Source organism: Daucus carota, chromosome 1, assembly GCF_001625215.2.
Source record: "Daucus carota subsp. sativus chromosome 1, DH1 v3.0, whole genome shotgun sequence".
Classification (NCBI taxonomy): domain Eukaryota; kingdom Viridiplantae; phylum Streptophyta; class Magnoliopsida; order Apiales; family Apiaceae; genus Daucus; species Daucus carota.
The window spans coordinates 48,086,819-48,104,043 of NC_030381.2; the positions used below are offsets into that span (position 1 = coordinate 48,086,819).

The 17,225-nt window shown below is 34.7% G+C and overlaps 3 protein-coding genes across 9 annotated transcripts; 2 read left to right on the plus strand and 1 right to left on the minus strand.

The window, feature by feature from the left end:
- The first annotated feature begins 276 nt into the window (after positions 1–276).
- On the plus strand, positions 277–2,445 carry LOC108223717 (uncharacterized). The gene is made up of 9 exons (XM_064086899.1): positions 277–426; positions 526–805; positions 887–974; positions 1,052–1,173; positions 1,380–1,531; positions 1,604–1,720; positions 1,806–1,946; positions 2,024–2,218; positions 2,428–2,445. Exons 1-9 carry the CDS (start codon positions 277–279, stop codon positions 2,443–2,445), a joined length of 1,263 nt encoding a protein of 420 aa, XP_063942969.1.
- A 5,859-nt stretch (positions 2,446–8,304) lies between these two features.
- LOC108203319 (large ribosomal subunit protein uL14mz) lies at positions 8,305–13,779 on the minus strand. 5 transcript variants are annotated; one of them, XM_064085805.1, is made up of 5 exons: positions 13,628–13,779; positions 13,510–13,545; positions 12,949–13,040; positions 11,347–11,722; positions 8,305–8,603 (listed from the first exon to the last, which is right to left on the minus strand). In XM_064085805.1, exons 2-4 carry the CDS (start codon positions 13,532–13,534, stop codon positions 11,348–11,350), a joined length of 492 nt encoding a protein of 163 aa, XP_063941875.1. In that variant the 5' UTR covers positions 13,535–13,545; positions 13,628–13,779; the 3' UTR covers positions 8,305–8,603; position 11,347. The 5 variants fall into 5 exon arrangements, with proteins under 5 accessions (XP_063941875.1, XP_063941876.1, XP_063941874.1 ...); XM_064085806.1 differs by having other exon boundaries at positions 8,305–8,608; XM_064085804.1 differs by having other exon boundaries at positions 8,305–8,652.
- A 1,048-nt stretch (positions 13,780–14,827) lies between these two features.
- On the plus strand, positions 14,828–16,937 carry LOC108211447 (uncharacterized). 3 transcript variants are annotated; one of them, XM_017383062.2, is made up of 3 exons: positions 14,828–14,955; positions 15,810–15,857; positions 16,231–16,937. In XM_017383062.2, exon 3 carries the CDS (start codon positions 16,267–16,269, stop codon positions 16,621–16,623), a length of 357 nt encoding a protein of 118 aa, XP_017238551.1. In that variant the 5' UTR covers positions 14,828–14,955; positions 15,810–15,857; positions 16,231–16,266; the 3' UTR covers positions 16,624–16,937. The 3 variants fall into 3 exon arrangements, with proteins under 3 accessions (XP_017238551.1, XP_017238544.1, XP_063941878.1); XM_017383055.2 differs by having other exon boundaries at positions 16,264–16,937; XM_064085808.1 differs by lacking the exon at positions 15,810–15,857 and having other exon boundaries at positions 16,264–16,937.
- Positions 16,938–17,225: the final 288 nt, after the last annotated feature.

A 17,225-nucleotide genomic window follows, 5' to 3' on the forward strand; every position in this document is an offset into this window, starting at 1 on the left:
TAAGCAAACTCTAACCACATATTCTTTGTTATTTCAACCACATTTAACATATGGTCACTATGTGCTAACAAATAAATACCGTGTCAAAACTAAACAATATCAAATGAATTGCAGATGTTAGTAATAAAGACGCAACCAAATTCCTTCACAGACAAGTGCACCTACCACAAATTAATACATTTACTGCTGCAACCACCAGCCTTTTTAACAAGCCACACCTTTAGTTTTACAAATTCACACTATGCTAGCAAGTCACCAGCACACATACACTGCAAGATGTCGACAAAGGGCTGTGATTCACTCAGAAACATTAACAGTTCGAGAGCAGATTGGAAGGTGAAGGCAAGAGTTATCAGACAATGGAGAGGATCCACTAACACTGGGATTGTTTTTAAGAGCTACAACATTTTGTTGCTTGATGCAAAGGTAAGTTTACAACATGTGTATCAATTACAGTATGAGTTTTGTGCAAATTACCTTATCAACTGTAGTACAAAATTTATTCACAAGCAACCTTTGTTACAGAACTGCAGGATGCATGTCTTCATACCCGCGGCTATAGCAGACAAAATGTCAAGTATAATTGAAGAAGGAAAGATTTATCTGATCAAAAACTTCACTGTCAAGGACTTTACGGAAAAAGACAACTACAGGGTCGTGCACATGGATAAACAAATTTCCTTCACAACTGAAACAAGGGTCAAGGAGTTGGATGATAGTGAAATCTTTATTCCAACTAACAACTTTGATTTGTTTCAGTTTTCAGATCTGAAATCCCAGGCTACACAAGATGTCTATTTGACAGGTAAATATATATGTACCAAAACTCTAGCATCACATTATAGATCTGGATAAATGTTTAGATTAACTACTCATACTCCAACAGATGTTATTGGCATAATTAAGAGTAAGGAAGAGATTAGCAGGATCCCAAATAAACAAGTAAAGGTCAAATTTGTGATCACTGATGGCAGGTAAAACATTATGCATCTAATAAACGAAAACATATTTAAGATATAATGAAATTTTTTTTTAAACTATTTTCTTTCAGTAAAAATGTCAATGTTACTTTCTGGAGATCGTTTGCGGAAGAGTTTGAACAAGCTATGTCAAAAGAACTCCAGCAGCCGGTGATAATTATAATTGCAAGTGCACGAGTGACTCAATATAAAGGTCAGTGCATTGTCAGTTTTAGTCATACAGCTCCTCTTCTTTCTTCAATGATCTAGGCTTCTTGCATTGATATATAACACATTGGAAAATAATTACAGACCAGATTGATCTCTGCAACTATTCACCCACCAAATACTATTTAAACTATGAGCATCACAGTGTCGCCAAAATGAGGAAGTTGTAAGTTGACCTTTCTATTTATATAGTTAAAGAAAAAAAATTAGGACCAAATAATAACCTCAATCAAACCAGGTTGGAAGATCCTAATTTCTCCAATTCAAACCTGGGAAGGATTAAGAAAGAAGTTACAACTTTTAACATCGACCAAATCCTAAACCTCAGCAAAGACTACAACCAGGTAAGCTCTGTTCTACAAAGGTAATCAAGTATTACATAAACCTATTCATAATATATCAACTACATTTAACAGGAAGAGGTCATTTGTAAGGGAACAATAAAAACAGTGGAAGAAAAAACGGATTGGAAGAGGTACATTTGCACTGCATGCTATAGGCAAACTCACACTAAAGATGGATTACAGTATTGTGTAACCTGTACCCGGTTTGTTCCGTATCCATTAAAGAGGTAAATACTGTAATGTTGACATAAACAATTATGATTGTAAAAATTAGTCTGCAAGACTAACTACCCTACATTTAAGGTTTCATATCACCACGGTTGTGGCTGATAACACCGGTGAACTGAAGGTCGTCCTCAAAGATCGTGAAATTCGGAACTTGATACACAAATATGTGGAAGAGGTCGACAGTGAGGTGATTTGAAAATTTATAATTACAAATTCTATGATCTTTCCTCATTGAAAGAATCACTAATGTACAAGTTTAATTAGGATGATTCTTTCCCAGAAGCAGTTAGATCTATTCAAGGAATGCAGTGCAGTTTCCAACTATTCGTTACAGCAAATAATGTGGAGGAGAAGAGTTCTAAATTCATGGCGACAAAGATAATTAAGGGATTCAACACTGAAGAAGATGTGGCAGAGCAGGAACAAACACTTGAAACAATGGAAAACCTCGGCTCTCAGGTATTGTACGCCATTACATATATCATATGTTAAATATACCTACTAAATAAGTAACATACCAATTCTCCAGCAAACTGGGACATCTGTTCACCTGGACAACATCTCCCAACTCAACTAGAATCGACATTGGTAATTTACGCTTCTGACATAATTACTCATATACTTTTTCAGGTATTATTTTAGTACTCTTAAGAAAATTTGTATTGCAGGAATGGACATGTGGATAAGCAACTTTTCCTCTGCCTATGTGCACTTTTGATTGCATCCAACTCTGTGCAATCCTTTAAATTATATTATCTACCAATGCACCAAAAACATTGGATTCATGCTGCTTAAGCATTTTATGTATAACTTCTGCAACTGGATATTGTTCTGACTTATCTAAACTTTATGTTATTTGCACATTGTTCTAATTTGTATCGTTATTATTACAAACATACAAATTACATCTTCATATTATCCTGTTATAAAACATAAACGCTGGAATGAACATAGAACCAAATTCACAACAATAAAAACTTCTAAAGCTGAGAAATGGAAGAAAGGAGTACTGATGTTGATGAATATTAACCAGTTGGAATCTGAAGCCATAACATCAAGTTCGATAGGAATACAGTGAAATACTAATACCTTAATTAAGTCAGTCAAGATAAACCTAAAAGCTAAGAATATTGTTTCATGGAATATACCACAGAAAACCAAAAGTTAAGAACAAGAGTCTGGGACACAAACAATCAGTCTGCATTTTGGACTTTCTTCAGCACAAACACATCAAAGTTACGAATGCTTTCACTCTGCCAAATGAACTTCACTGCGTCACCAACAGCAAGACGCATGTCCGAGCGAAACTTGATCCAGCCATCATGTATGCACATTCGATTTCCATGTCTCCTGGCACGAACTTGCAGCTTCCAACATCGTTTGCCCTCATATACAGTAATGTAGTCAAGACGATCCCAGCGATCAGAAAGCTTGCTGAACTTTGAAGGAATGTCCTGTAAATTAAAATTAAGAAAGGCCAAAGTTAGAATTAGGTGAAATGACACCTAATTTGCAGCTTCCAACATCGTTTGCCCTCTTTTTGGGATTTTCTGTTTATAAAATGACATGTGTTATATTATCGCTTCTAAGAAACTTATAATGTCCTGAATAATATAACAATGTGGTTTAACAATTTTTTCCTTTACGGATGATCTAAATTCATAACACATCTAATTTTTTTTAATATGTTTTCTAAAAACTGTCTTTTTGATATAATATTCACTTAAAGGTAATTTAACTTACAATAAAATGCGTTAAACAAAAAATTATCAGTAACAATATTATAATATATATTCTCAAATGAGTTATTATAGACAAAAAAATATTAATTTACAACTCACCGTGCGAAGCGGGCAATAATCCTAGTCAAATAATATTTACGCTATGCATGTACTACTTCACAGCTCTCCGTCCCTCTCGTTCATTTATTGTTGCTTGATACCAATCTCATTTTTGAAGAAACTTGCAATATAAAAAATATTCTAGATGTTTTACAATTCTCATCTCTTTTCTCATTAAACCTGCAAATTTCCTAATATATTCTAGTTGAACAAGCTATCTTTGCCAATTTCTTGCGATGGTGGAGGAATGTTGGCGTTAGGATTAGGAACATGATAAGTACACATCTCTGTGCATGGCTGGTCAAATGTAGTATGTTGTAGTATATCTTTGCCTATGTTTAGAGATTATAATATCAAGATTATTATCTTATGTATTTCATTACAATTTTATTAAATTATATTTTGACTATCTTTCTATATAGTTCTATCTTGTGGGGGAATGTATTATAATTCCTTATACATAGCTAACAAAAATAATTGAAATTTAATTCGTAAGATTGTAATTTTTTAGAGTTAGAGAAAATATATAGGATGATTATTCTGAGAAAAATAATACCTAGAAACATACGTACGTACTTCTAACTCTAGATCCTATGTATGCATAATTGATAACATATTACTTCTAACTCTGGGTCCTATATGTATGCATAATTCATAACATATTAATACTAAATACTTGATCAAATTTTAAGGCAAACTTGGATTAGGGAGTCCACGGTCACCCCAAATGAGCAAGGTCACTCAATTTCAAAAATAACTTGTGATTGATGTATCTTTCTATATACTCAATTGTGTGCATAAATGATTTTGCAATGAGTTCTTCACATGTTCAATATTTGTCTAAAATAATTTTTTGATGGATATATAGTTGTACTCCATTAATGCATACAGAGTACATGCTATTACTATTTTTACTAGTGTTTGAATGACGAGGAAAATTTAGAACACACATGTGTATTTAGAGATTAGAATGGTATTATCAAGAGATCAAACCGGTACTAATTTGCTGACAAGTAGAGATTAAAATATTAAATCGGATCCACATTGCTTAGCTACTAAGAGAATCGATGATAGTTGATATTTAGTTGATTCATACATAAAACTTGACAAGCTACAACTAATTACATACACTGTCAACACTAATACGAAACCGAAATATAAAGAGAAACACACTGTAAAGCTAGTTCATATGATAATAATGTGGTCAGAGCCAGAGAGCACCAGCATCCTTGAGGAGAGGAACAAGAGTGCCATTAATGTGACAAGCCATTAGGGTTTCCACTCCTCCCACAAATTTACCCCCCACAAACACCGCTGGCACTGCATTCTGCTGCCCCTCACCCGCAATCCGGCTCAGAAACCCTAGAACATCCGGCCCAGCAGCCTCCCGGTCCAGCTCCACCACAGTCGGACCCACTCCCAGGCTGAACAGCAGCTGCTTCACCACATGGCACATGCAACAGCCACTGATAGTGAAAACCACCACCGCATTGCCAGTCACAAGGCCCCGGACCTTGTCGTAAACCGCGTTCATCTTCTTCTCATCATTGCTTGTGTTGCTGCTGCCTAAGGAAATTCCCAGGAGCTGGTTCTCAACCTCCATGCTTCTTCTAATTCACAGACAATAACAATTAATCTTTTTTTCAGGCGATGTGGTAAATAAAAGGGAAGTCCCCAACTGTGTTTATATAGGCCTGGATTTACAATGAGTGTCGATTTAAATGTGACTCTGATTATAAAATAATTAACAGTGACACAAAAAAAGGACAGGGCTTTTTCTGTGAGACAAGTGAAACATGTCCATTTGCTTGCCATGTACATTTTCTAACTAACCGGTACTGCACCACTATTTACTTTTTGGTTTTTTTTTTTTGCTATCTTAGTTTTTACTTATATCTGTAATTATGGTTTAATTAGGCAGTAATTAATTATTAATGCATCTTCAGAAAGTGATTCAATTAAGTAGCTATTGTACGTAATGCTGTGGCTATAGCCTACACTACATGTACTTGCCTTGGCACAAACACACCCGGCAAAGGCTGAAAATATATTACTTGTCACATTACATTTAAAGACAGACCAAAACGCAGAATATTATTATTATCCTGATTGCGAGAACTCATCCTTGTAATCATTTCAATACATTTTACTGTTCCTCCACGTATTTGCAGAAATAAAGCCAGGGATAAAATTATAAATATTTGGCATCATATGTTCATCACCATGCATAAATTACCGACATAGATACATATATATTTATCCCGTAAAATTTATTTGTACTTTTATGGAATTATAAGTGCGGTTACAACATAAAATTAATATTTACTTTTGTGAAATCATAATAAGTGCGGTTACATCATATCAATTTTCTTTATGATACATAACAGGAAACACGAGTACCTGCACGTTATTTGTTTATTCTACACATGTTCATCGATGACAATAATAGTCCGCTCTTTATAATAAACGTACAACGTAAATAAAGGGACATTACTTATTTACTCTACACATGTTCGTCGGTGTGATAATACGTTATCAATAATAAACACAGAATAGCAACTATTATCATGCATCAATGTACTCCCAATTATGTATAACATCCGGTTTTTTAGACATTTTCTGCATTGTGATTTGTGATACTTTAGCTGCATTTTGTAAACCTCGTGACAGTTTTGGCTGCATTTGTAAACCCTTGTGACAGTTTTGGCTATCTTTAGGACAAAAGTGAAGTATTTAGATTTATGGTGCTCCGGCCGAAAGCATAACTTGTGTTTCAATAAGAAATCAAGGTTGCCCCCGAATTACACCCTAGCTGTACGGCGTTGGCTTCTTTCCTTTTCTAACTATGTTTCATTAGCAATATAAAGATACTTATAATCCAGAAAATTTAAAAAAAAAGAAGTAGTTCATAAAGAATTCATATTTATTAAATTATACATGTTAGATTATTCTTGTAAGTCATGATGTTTTACTTCAGCAATACACCGTTTTAGTTTCGGTTATTTCAGAATTCTGATTCCGTCATTCGGTCAAAAATAGAGAAAAGAAGAAAATGATACGAGTGACAGGGGAAATGAAGTCTGTGGTACGTACGTAGGAGCAAAAAGAGATGAAAGAAAGGTCATAGAAAAGAGGTGATATGAGAAAGCAGCAGGAGGAATGGATAAAAAGGAGAGAAATGAAGACAGGACTAATGCATGAGACCGACTGCTGGTGTTTATACCCTGACCCTTGTACCTCCTGCTTCCACCAAAGGCGTGACCATCGTACCCATATTGTTCAGTACTACCGGACATACATGATACCTGTACCCAATGATAGTATAAATCGGTGATCGGAATTAATCGGTGAAGATGCTGATTATAGATTAATTGGGTGATCGAGTTTAATCGAAAAGATTAATCAATTTAAAAATCAGATATTTTATAATATAACGATAACAATTAATATATTAGTTTAATTTATTATATAACAAACATTTAAAAAAATTAATAGTGGTTGATTGATTGGTTATTAAATAGAGTTAATTACACTGTGTAACCCCTAGGTTTGCTCCAAACGCAGTCTAGTACCTGAACTTTAAAACGTGACAATATGCACCATAAACTTAATATTCCTGTGCAAGTTGTAACCCCTAGTCACTATTCCGTCCAAATCTACCGTTAACTTCAACTGTTTGAGAGGTAACTTTGTATATATCAGTTTCTAACAGCTATTTTACCCCCTGTGACCCCTCAAAAATTATGTGTTATAGTTTGAAATTATTTCTGAATATACACAACGATGTAAAAAAATTAAAATAATTTTAAAATATGTATCTAGATTTAGAATCTGAAAATTTATTTATTTTTAAATAAATGATGTAACTTATTTCAAAATATTAAAATAAATACATATTTCAAAAATTATTTTAATTTTTTTTACATCGTTGTGTGTGTTCATAAATAATTTCAAAATATAATACATAAACTTTGAGGGGTCACAAGGGGTAAAGTAGCTGTTAGAAACTAATATACACATTGTTATCTCTCAAACAGTTAAAGTTAACGGTAGATTTGGACGAAATAGTGACCAGGGGTTACAACTTGCACGAGAATGTTAAGTTTAGAGTGCATACTGCCACGTTTTAAAGTTTCGGTACTAAACTGCGTTTGGAGCAAACCTAGGAGTTACAAAGTGTAATTAACTCTATTAAATATCAAATCGGGAAGAGATTAACCGGAAATTAAAAAGACCAAATTGGGGATTTTCAGAACCATACATATACTTTGTAACATAATTGATTAAAACATTGTATTGCTACAAAGTTGGTTCATGTTTATAATTCAAATAAGGCACTGACATTAAAAAAAATACTTCATTTTCGGGTTCGGATTTTATTTCGGACTCTCTTAGTTTTTTTACTGATATTTCAAATGTCAGTCTCGACTTAGCATTGCCAGAGTATGTGTATGTATTTTGAAAGAGAAAATGAGAGGCCTGGAGATAGAATATGAGAGGAAGAATATGGACAAGCCAAAGAAACAGGTGACGTCTAGCACTCATTCGTAAACCAGAGACAAACTGCTACACTACAAGATAGTAACCAGGTACAGGATGACTGGTCTCTTCTTTTAATCAGCGACTACAATACTCAAGACTTTGTAATTTTCGCGAAGCTTTTCTATTGCTTAGTGGTGTCATTCTACCACTTAAAACACCAACTTAAAAAATATAAATCAAATGCAACTCATGTATAATAAGCAAAACTGAATTCACAGTTATGGATGGACAAATTTGTCAGTCTTATGAAGTTCAGGTTAAAAATGTATGTCCAGTACGGAAATACATAAGCTAATTCAAATTTTACCAACTTGGTTTCATTTCGGACAGATTCGCCAAAATCCCAAACCCGGTAGGTTTTCCTTATTTCACAAAAAAATTCTGGCCTGATACATTACCAGGCCATCACCCAAACTTCTGTTAACCCCTGCACTCCGGTGTTCCAATGAACAGCTCTCCGCCTGTACTGATATCCGCATGATGAATCATAAAGCTCAAATTAAAACAAGCCTGTTCAAATCAAATTAGAATCTACTCAAGCTCAAAGTAAACGGAGTCCATTCAAGTCAAAGTTAAAATCTTCTTGAGAGTTGCTTATTGAACAATAGCAGCAGTTGAGTTTACGAATTTGAGTTGATGTTGATGCAACCCTAATATTATCAATTCCATCCTGATCGAGATACAAACCTATTTAACCATAGACGAAATTCAACTAGAAATATGGATACAATTAAAGAAAGACTACAGGACCGTTTGGTTCATAGTTAATGAGCTCGGTTAACGGGAATCGGAATCTCGTACCCATGTATTGGTGTTTGGATCAATTTTGTTGTGTAGAATGGGAACCTCATTCCCACTTGGTGGGTAAACCATTCCTCCAACACCCCTTCAAACACCCATTCTCATTTCCGATTATCATTCCCACCCACCATCCAAATGCCTTCTATATTATGGTATGTATGACAATCTAAAAAGACGTTTGGATGGTGGTGGGAATGAGAATGAGTATTCTCAAGAGTGTGTAAAGAACGATTTACGCATAAAGTGGGAATGCGGGATTGAGGTTCCCATTTTATATAAAAAATTATTAATCGAAACACCAACATATGGGTTTGGGTTTTAGATTCCGCTTCCTTTTAACCGTGATCAATAACCATGGATCATAAGCCCCAAGTATTGAGTCATATAAACGAGGGAAAATATTCAAATAAGGTTGAAAAAAATGAAAGAAGACTTGTACTTATTGGCAGGACGAGAACATATATTAACATTCTATATGAAGTAACAAATGTGCTTTTTAATAATATATCAAGTAATTAAAGGATCTAATGTTGTAGATTGAACAGTTCCAGCTACTTTCTAGCCTAAAATCCTACATAAAAGGAGATACATTCATAGATCTATTAAAAGAGGCCCAAACTAACAAAAAGACACAGCTGTTAATTTCATCCCTTTACGACCTTTGCATTAAGATAAATAATCCAACTATAACAACTTCCATATCACAACATCAAGAAACTGTATATATATTGGTGCATGCACAACCCTAGAGTGGCTTTAAATTTCTTAACAACATCTTATATATGGACTTAGGAATATGGATGCAGATCATGAAAAACTGAAGCTTTTACGATCATTCAATCTTAGGAGCGACTCATTTAAACTCCGCTGCACCAACGATTCTTCAATAAACAGAGAAAATGATCCGGACATTGACTGTCAAGGCTACACAAGCCTTAGAGACGTTATACATTCACCGCCAACAAAAACATCATCTATAGAATCTAATGCATTTGATGCTTCCACCATATCAATCAGAAATGAGCTGGTGAAGCATGCAGCCTCGGTTTATGTGCAGTCTGCAATCATAACATCGCGTCATCGGAGCTTCTTTGCCCATTTCTTAGATACGGTGAGAGATCAAGGAGAGACATTTCGATCCTGCTGCGGGACGCACATTAGGAAGCCCTTGCAATCCTGTTTTGGGGTGATTTATAGGTTTTTTATTTACATGGCCAGTCATATTGCAAGAGTTTGTAGAGGGAGGGTGGCCGTAAGGTGAAAGCAAACGAATTCACTACATCTATGTATGTATATGTTAGCAGTTTCTTCTCTTTTTTTCTTCAAATGTGTTACAAATCAGCTTCTGGTATAGAAACATTAAATTTTCTATGTACCAATTAAAGTTTAGTATCATAATTTAAAGGTAACAACATGTTTTAAACAACATTAGTCATTTCCTCATCGGTCATGGCTGCTATCACCAAAAAACATTCTGTCTACAATAAGCTGGCAGAGTTTTAGCCATGGACCACATCCATCTACCTCCCTAATGTAGAACAACGTCCATCTATCTCCCTAAATGTAGAATTTTACAGTTCTGTTGCTTGTTTTTAGTTAGGTTGGTGGGTAAACATTGCGGCTATGAAGATACTACTCGAGCCTTTTATTCATTCCCAGTGGATCTTTTTTCTCCCCAAGTATGAATCACATATATGGACTGACTGACATGTCCATGCTATGCTATGAAACATTTTCCTAGCACAATGTCCCTTTCCTGTATAAAAAGCTAATCCAACACTAACCACAAGGTTAAAAAGCTAATCCAACACAACCACAAAATATAATCCCATTATCAGTTACGGTACCAAGGATGGTTCGTAAAGTACGTCCATATATTCTTTCTGAAGTAATATTGTATTCTTTTGGGAAAGCCTACACTATCACTGAAAGAAAAGCATTCGTTTACATTTCACCTAGGACTATGCCCTTGGGACATAAATTTTTTGTTGTTTCTCGATTGTCTTCGCTCAGCTATTATGAGGTACCTAGGGTGGAACATTGTTCTGCGTATATTACAAATTGCACTTTCAAGTTGCGGGACAGACTAACTGTAAGTTATTTATATAATTGCAACTTTGTAGGGATATACTACCAACTGTTTGCTGATTATACCAGCCAAGAAACAAAATTACTTAATAAATTGAGTATGTAGTAATCTTGGTAAATATGCAAGCCTCTAGATCGCAGAAGACCTTTGGGCCTCACACTCTATGGCATACTCTAACACAAACATGTTGATTGTTTCAATGTCATAAACTTGTACAAAATATTGTTCCACTTCAATAGTTAAGCTAAACTCCAACAAAGAAACAGAGGATTATCATGTCCAACTAAATATAAGAGTTTGCAAAGGATCCAAACCTCAAGCAATATGCTGCGCCAGACTCAAAATTTTGATATGCTTTTTCTTCCTCAGCTCATGTGGTACAGGCCCATGAACCCTCTTTCCAATTGGCTCCCCTTCCTTGTTGACAAGGACACAAGCATTGTCATCAAATTTAACCTCGCTTCCATCACAACGTCCTCGTGGCATAGCAGCACGGACTACAACAGCATAAACGACAGCTCCCTTCTTCACGGTGCCACCGGGTGCTGCTTCCTTTACAGATGCAACTATCATATCCCCCAACCTTGCCCCTTTCTTACCCTTCAATGCTTGTATGCACTTTACTAGCTTTGCCCCGGAATTATCGGCAACTTTGAGTTTGGTACCCATCTGTATGAATGTCCTTGTTTGCTGTTCATATTTTATAGTAAATAGCATAAAGGTGAGTTCAAATATCTGTGTTCTTCCTCAATGGTGAGAAGCATACTTTAACACGGGAGGCTTGAAATAAACAGAGAATTACTTGAAATCATATAATCGTAGATGTAATCCATTATGATTCAATATTAATTCCCATGTAAAAATTAATAAAAAAGCTGGCTCTGCTCCAGTCAAATCTTACAGCTCCAAAGTAATAAACAATAATGGCTTGACCACGGGTTTCTGTTCAAGATCTTATGCAAATATTACAAACTCTGCAAGATTCTAGGCCCCAGGACAAATATCCACAATCTAAAAAGTATAGCTCACCTTTAAACAATGAACACTTTCAGACATTTGAATGTGCACATAAGAAAGACTGAAGTTGCATTTCCAAGGTACTTTCTTAGTTTACTCAATTAAGGTAAAAAGAATAAAACCAACTAGCAATATTGAGGTGCTGAAAACATATGCAAACGGAAAACATACACAAACATAAGCAAAATATTGAGGTACTTTATATTAGTGCAAAAAAAAATTTGGGGTGGAGGGGCTACATGAGGCAACATCTAGTTTATCCATAGTCACAAGAGATAATACAGCTGCCTGCACAGCTTTCTTTCTGCTTGATGCTAATAATATTAATTCCAGATTCATATACTTTTACCATAGCTGACTTTCAAATACTACAAGGATCTTTTAGCATGACTTTCAATAGAATGAAGTCCAAGGGAAAGAACTTGAACTGAGTACGTAGCAATACTAAGGTTGCGTTCACTTGGATGGAATGGAACGAGAGAGGAATGGAATGACAAATTATAAAAAAGTTTTATGGAGAACGAAGAAGGTATGAGAATATAGTGACTAAATATGAGTGAGCCTAAATTTTCTATGATGAAGATTGTAGAGAAACGTGATGAAGAAGTGGAACACGCATTCCTTCTAAAACATGTCGGTTAGATTTATAGTGCAAATAGCTTGGAATGGAATGATTGAAGGAGTGAAAATTATAGACATTCTCTCCAATCACTTCCAATTTAGAGAACAAATTCCATTCCATTCTCACCCCATTCCATTCCATCCAATTAAACGCAGCCTAAGTGAACAATTTTTTATTCGCCACTTCCACGAAAGTGCTTGAATTTTAAAGGCGGAGGTTGTTCATCACAATATTGAAAATCTGCAAAGAAAAAAAGACATCTATGAGAAATACTCACCTGAGATAATGAATCAAAACAGGTTGTCTCCTGCGACATCCTCAGTAAACCAAGAGAATTGCTGTTGAGGCCCCCCAACAATGAACGACCAGCTACATTCCACATATGCGATGAAATAGTTAACAGTTACAACTTCAATAAAATAGTACATAAAAAATTCAAGAACATCAAAACAAGGACTCTCTACTCTCTAAACCGTAAAAAAATAAACTCAACTTAACCCTAAAGTTAAAGTAATGCCTACCATTACACTATTCTTTCGGGTTTTTTCTCCTTTATCCCACATCAAACCCAATTTCTATATTCTTCCCCAACTTATAAGTAGACTCCCTATAATCATGATATCTGGGCATTGCTAGCAGCTAGATTGGTTTAACCGGCTACGACAATCAGGCAACACATGGTAATTCCCAATTTACTGTAACGAAGTCTATACGCAAACAAATAACACACTAATTGCAGAATACAATATAAAACAAGCAGAAAATTAATTGTACAAGAACAAATTATATAAAAATTGATTAAACAACAATAATAAAGGTATAAGAAGAGCATAGTTACCACGAAACAATTTAGAAGCAGCCATTTCGAATTCAACTGTATACAGAAATTTTTGAGTTGTTAATATCGATTATAAATTCATACAAGTTTAAGCAAGATGCAAGGAGATCGATTTTACCTGGGTGGCTTCAGCGGCGTCGTTTTGGGTTTAGCAAGCAACCTGTAGTTTGTTTCTAGGTTTTAGCCCCGCTTGTAATGGCAACTCGACTGCATTCTTACTGGTTACTACAGTTATATATGCTTGTAAAAATTTTATAATCACGTAATTTATTTAATTTCATTTGAGTGAGTTGCAATTGGTTTAATTATTCATTTAAAAGTTTAATCTTTTGTGATAATTTTTCACTGGAATTACTCCCTCCGTCCCACCCATTTCTTATCAAATGGGTTGGGCACGGAGGTTAAGTAATATGTACTCCCTCCGTCCCCCTCAATTGTTTACATTGGTGGGGGACACGGAGACCAAGACAATGTATCAAAAATGAGTAAAGTTAGATGAAAAGTGGGTAAAGTGGTGGGACCCATCAATATTTAATAATAGATTTGAGATAGTGGAGGAAAGTAGTGGGTGTAATAGTAGTTTTTATTGTTAAATATGAGATAGTGGGGGAAGATAGTGGGTGTAATGATTGAAAAACTTATTATTTATGGTAATGTAAAGAAATGAGAGGGACATCCCAAAATAGTAACTGTAAAGAAATGAGAGGGACAGAGGGAGTATAAAGTAGTGGAAAAGAGGAAGAAAAGTGGGTAAAGTGGTGGGACCCATTGATTTTTAATGTATAAAAAGAAGATAGTGGAGTAAAAGTAGTGTGAAAAAGAAAAAAAAAGTGGAGAAGTGGTGGGACCCATTGACTATTTTTGGTAAGTTTTGAAATGTAAAGAATTGCGTGGGACACCCCAGAAAGGAAAGTGTAAAGAAATGGGTGGGACGGAGGGAGTACAATTTATTTTGTGATCTTAATTATTTTTTACAAAATAATTTATATAAACTATTAATTAATTGTTAAAGTTAGTAGTATTTAATCTAAAGAAGCATTCGGGAATTGATAAAACAAAAATTTATTAAGTTATCAATTCTAAATAAATTATACTCATCTACATATCTGACTTTTTTCGACACATATGTTAAGATTCTAAAAATAATCATATCATTCCGAATTTCTGATACGTATGAGTATCCTCGAGCATTCTTAAAATAAATATGATCTAAATTTTTTTATTTTTTTTAAAAGCTGCACGCATTATTATAAAAGATGATATTTTCATATAAAATATATAAAAATCATTTTTTCTTAAATAACTCATGTGACTGTGGTATACTGTTATTCAAATACGATGACCAAGCCCAATGTTGGAGAGGCCCAGGTCAGATGATCAAAAACCCAACCGAACAGACGAGCTAGCAGCGATTAAATCGCCGATTGCGAGCTCAAATTTCTGGCGGTGAGTAAAGTTCTAATCTTTTTGATTTCTTACCTTAGTTCTTATTTATTTTGTTTAATGCTTTCGAATTGTAATTGCTTGCTCATCTGTTAGGTAAAGACACGCTGCTGATTTGAGAGATAGAGATGAAATTAATTAATTTATGCATTTGTTAATGTTTTAGTTTCAAGTTATAACACTTCTTATTGGAATTTATTTATGATGTATATTAGTTTCTGTTTTATTGACCCCGCACTAAGCCAATCTTTCGAAAAAATATTAACAATTTGTAGTTCATATTGTCTATTGATTAAGGGTACAATACAGATTTCGTGTCCAAGGATACCGTTACAGTAGTACAATGAAGCTACAGAATTGACTATTGAGAAATGAGACTTTTTTGGTGCAACATCGGGTAGCATATCATATTGAAAGCTTAATACATTTGAAATTGTTTTCTGGTATTATGTGGTTGGAGTCTGAAATCAGCTGTTTGTGTTTGATTGGTTCGGTTTTGAAAGTTTTCGGTATGTTCTTAAATTAAAATTGACGAGAACTTAATACGAAGCCACACTGATAATTGGCCTATTGAATATGCAAATGATGTTGTTGCCTGTCGGGGTGAATTTGAATGTAATGAGGACTTGCTCTGTTATACTCCATAATATGCACATTTTTTCTGCTCATCCTCCGCTACCCTTAACCACCAAAAGTTGTATCTGCACTTTTAAATGACGTATATACATAATAATGATATTATAATTAGTAAGAGATGAATATCTTTAATATCTTTCATGCTTTTTAATGCTGTGGCATTCTTATATTGTGTCATGAGACTAAGTGTTTTCGACTGTTTTCTGTTTCGCCCTCGACAGTTCCAGAGGCATTAAGAATACAGACAGAAGATTGTATCAAACTATCAGGTATACTATAAATTCTCTATAATGGAGCGTCAGCCTTAGTTCCCTTGTCACCTTTAAAACCAAGGTTTCTTTTCTTAATTATAATTAATTTCTGTTAAAAATTTGTACTAATTTTATCCCTGATGAGGAGACATAGATAATGTGCTGAATTTAAAGGGAAAAATGTGTGTTCTTAGACAATATGAAGATTTATAATGTTCCTTCTTTGGTAGGGATGCTCTAAACATGCAAACAACAGGCCTTTCAGATTCTTTTTTTTAAAATAAAATGGATAAACATGATTAAAATATGACTTTCGAGTCAGTAGTAATATATCATGACTTCTGTCTGTAATTGCAAAAGAATTAGAAGTTGCTACATTTTTTATGTTCAGAAATCAACTGATCTTGGTTGTCGTATCATAAAGCTCATGGAAGCCCAAAGCCAACTGGAGACATCATCAACCAAGCCAGAAGAGTTGGATATGCCTAAAGCAGACCGTTCATCTCATGTAGATGGGGTAAAGAAGCTTCTGTTCCGTCGAATGCTTGTCGGGGTAAATGATGGGAGGTTTTTTATGGGCAACTTTTACTGCCTTGATAAGCAAGGGAATATTATTTTGCAAGATGCAGTGGAATATCGTAGTATGCGTCGTAATTCTCCAACTCCATTGGAGCAGCGTTGCCTAGGCCTCATTCTCATACCTTCCTCTTGCAGAACATCTTGTCACGTGGACTCATCCATCGAGGAACAACTGGCACTATTATCACTCCAGGGACAGAAATAATCTCAATTCGCCACAGATAATTTATTTGTTATGAAACTGTGAGATCTGAAAGTTTCTGCACCCCAAAAAAAATACTCCCTTTTCTCTGTTATTAAGTGGATGTAAATTTTAAGATCTAAAAGTAATGTTTTGTGCTTAAATTGATGTGAACAATCATTTAAGCATTGTGCCTGTTAGGATTTTCAAGTTGTTTTCATTTGCCAGGTTAAAATCAGCAATGTCTCATTAGTTGCATGGGACTACTATTAACTGTTATGTTGTTTATTTAAATGCAATATAAGTTGCCGTTGCCCTTGGGGCAGCTATTAAGATCCTCTGAGATCCTCTGTTATTGATATGAAAAGGTTTTCGGTATGTAATTTGCTTAATAGGTATGATACATGAGTAATGCTGCAGGTGCTCTTAAACTCTTATCAGTTCCCTGAAATTTTCGCACAGTTTGATCCGTTTTTACACATTTTGATCAGCTCAACAGATGAGAGATTAAGTTGAATAAGCAATGAGTTCTATTACATGATTTAACAACCAGAATGTCTGCAAGAATATATGTTACTGCAGGGAAGGTTTCTGCTAGCAACTAAATAATCAATTCAAATCATTTA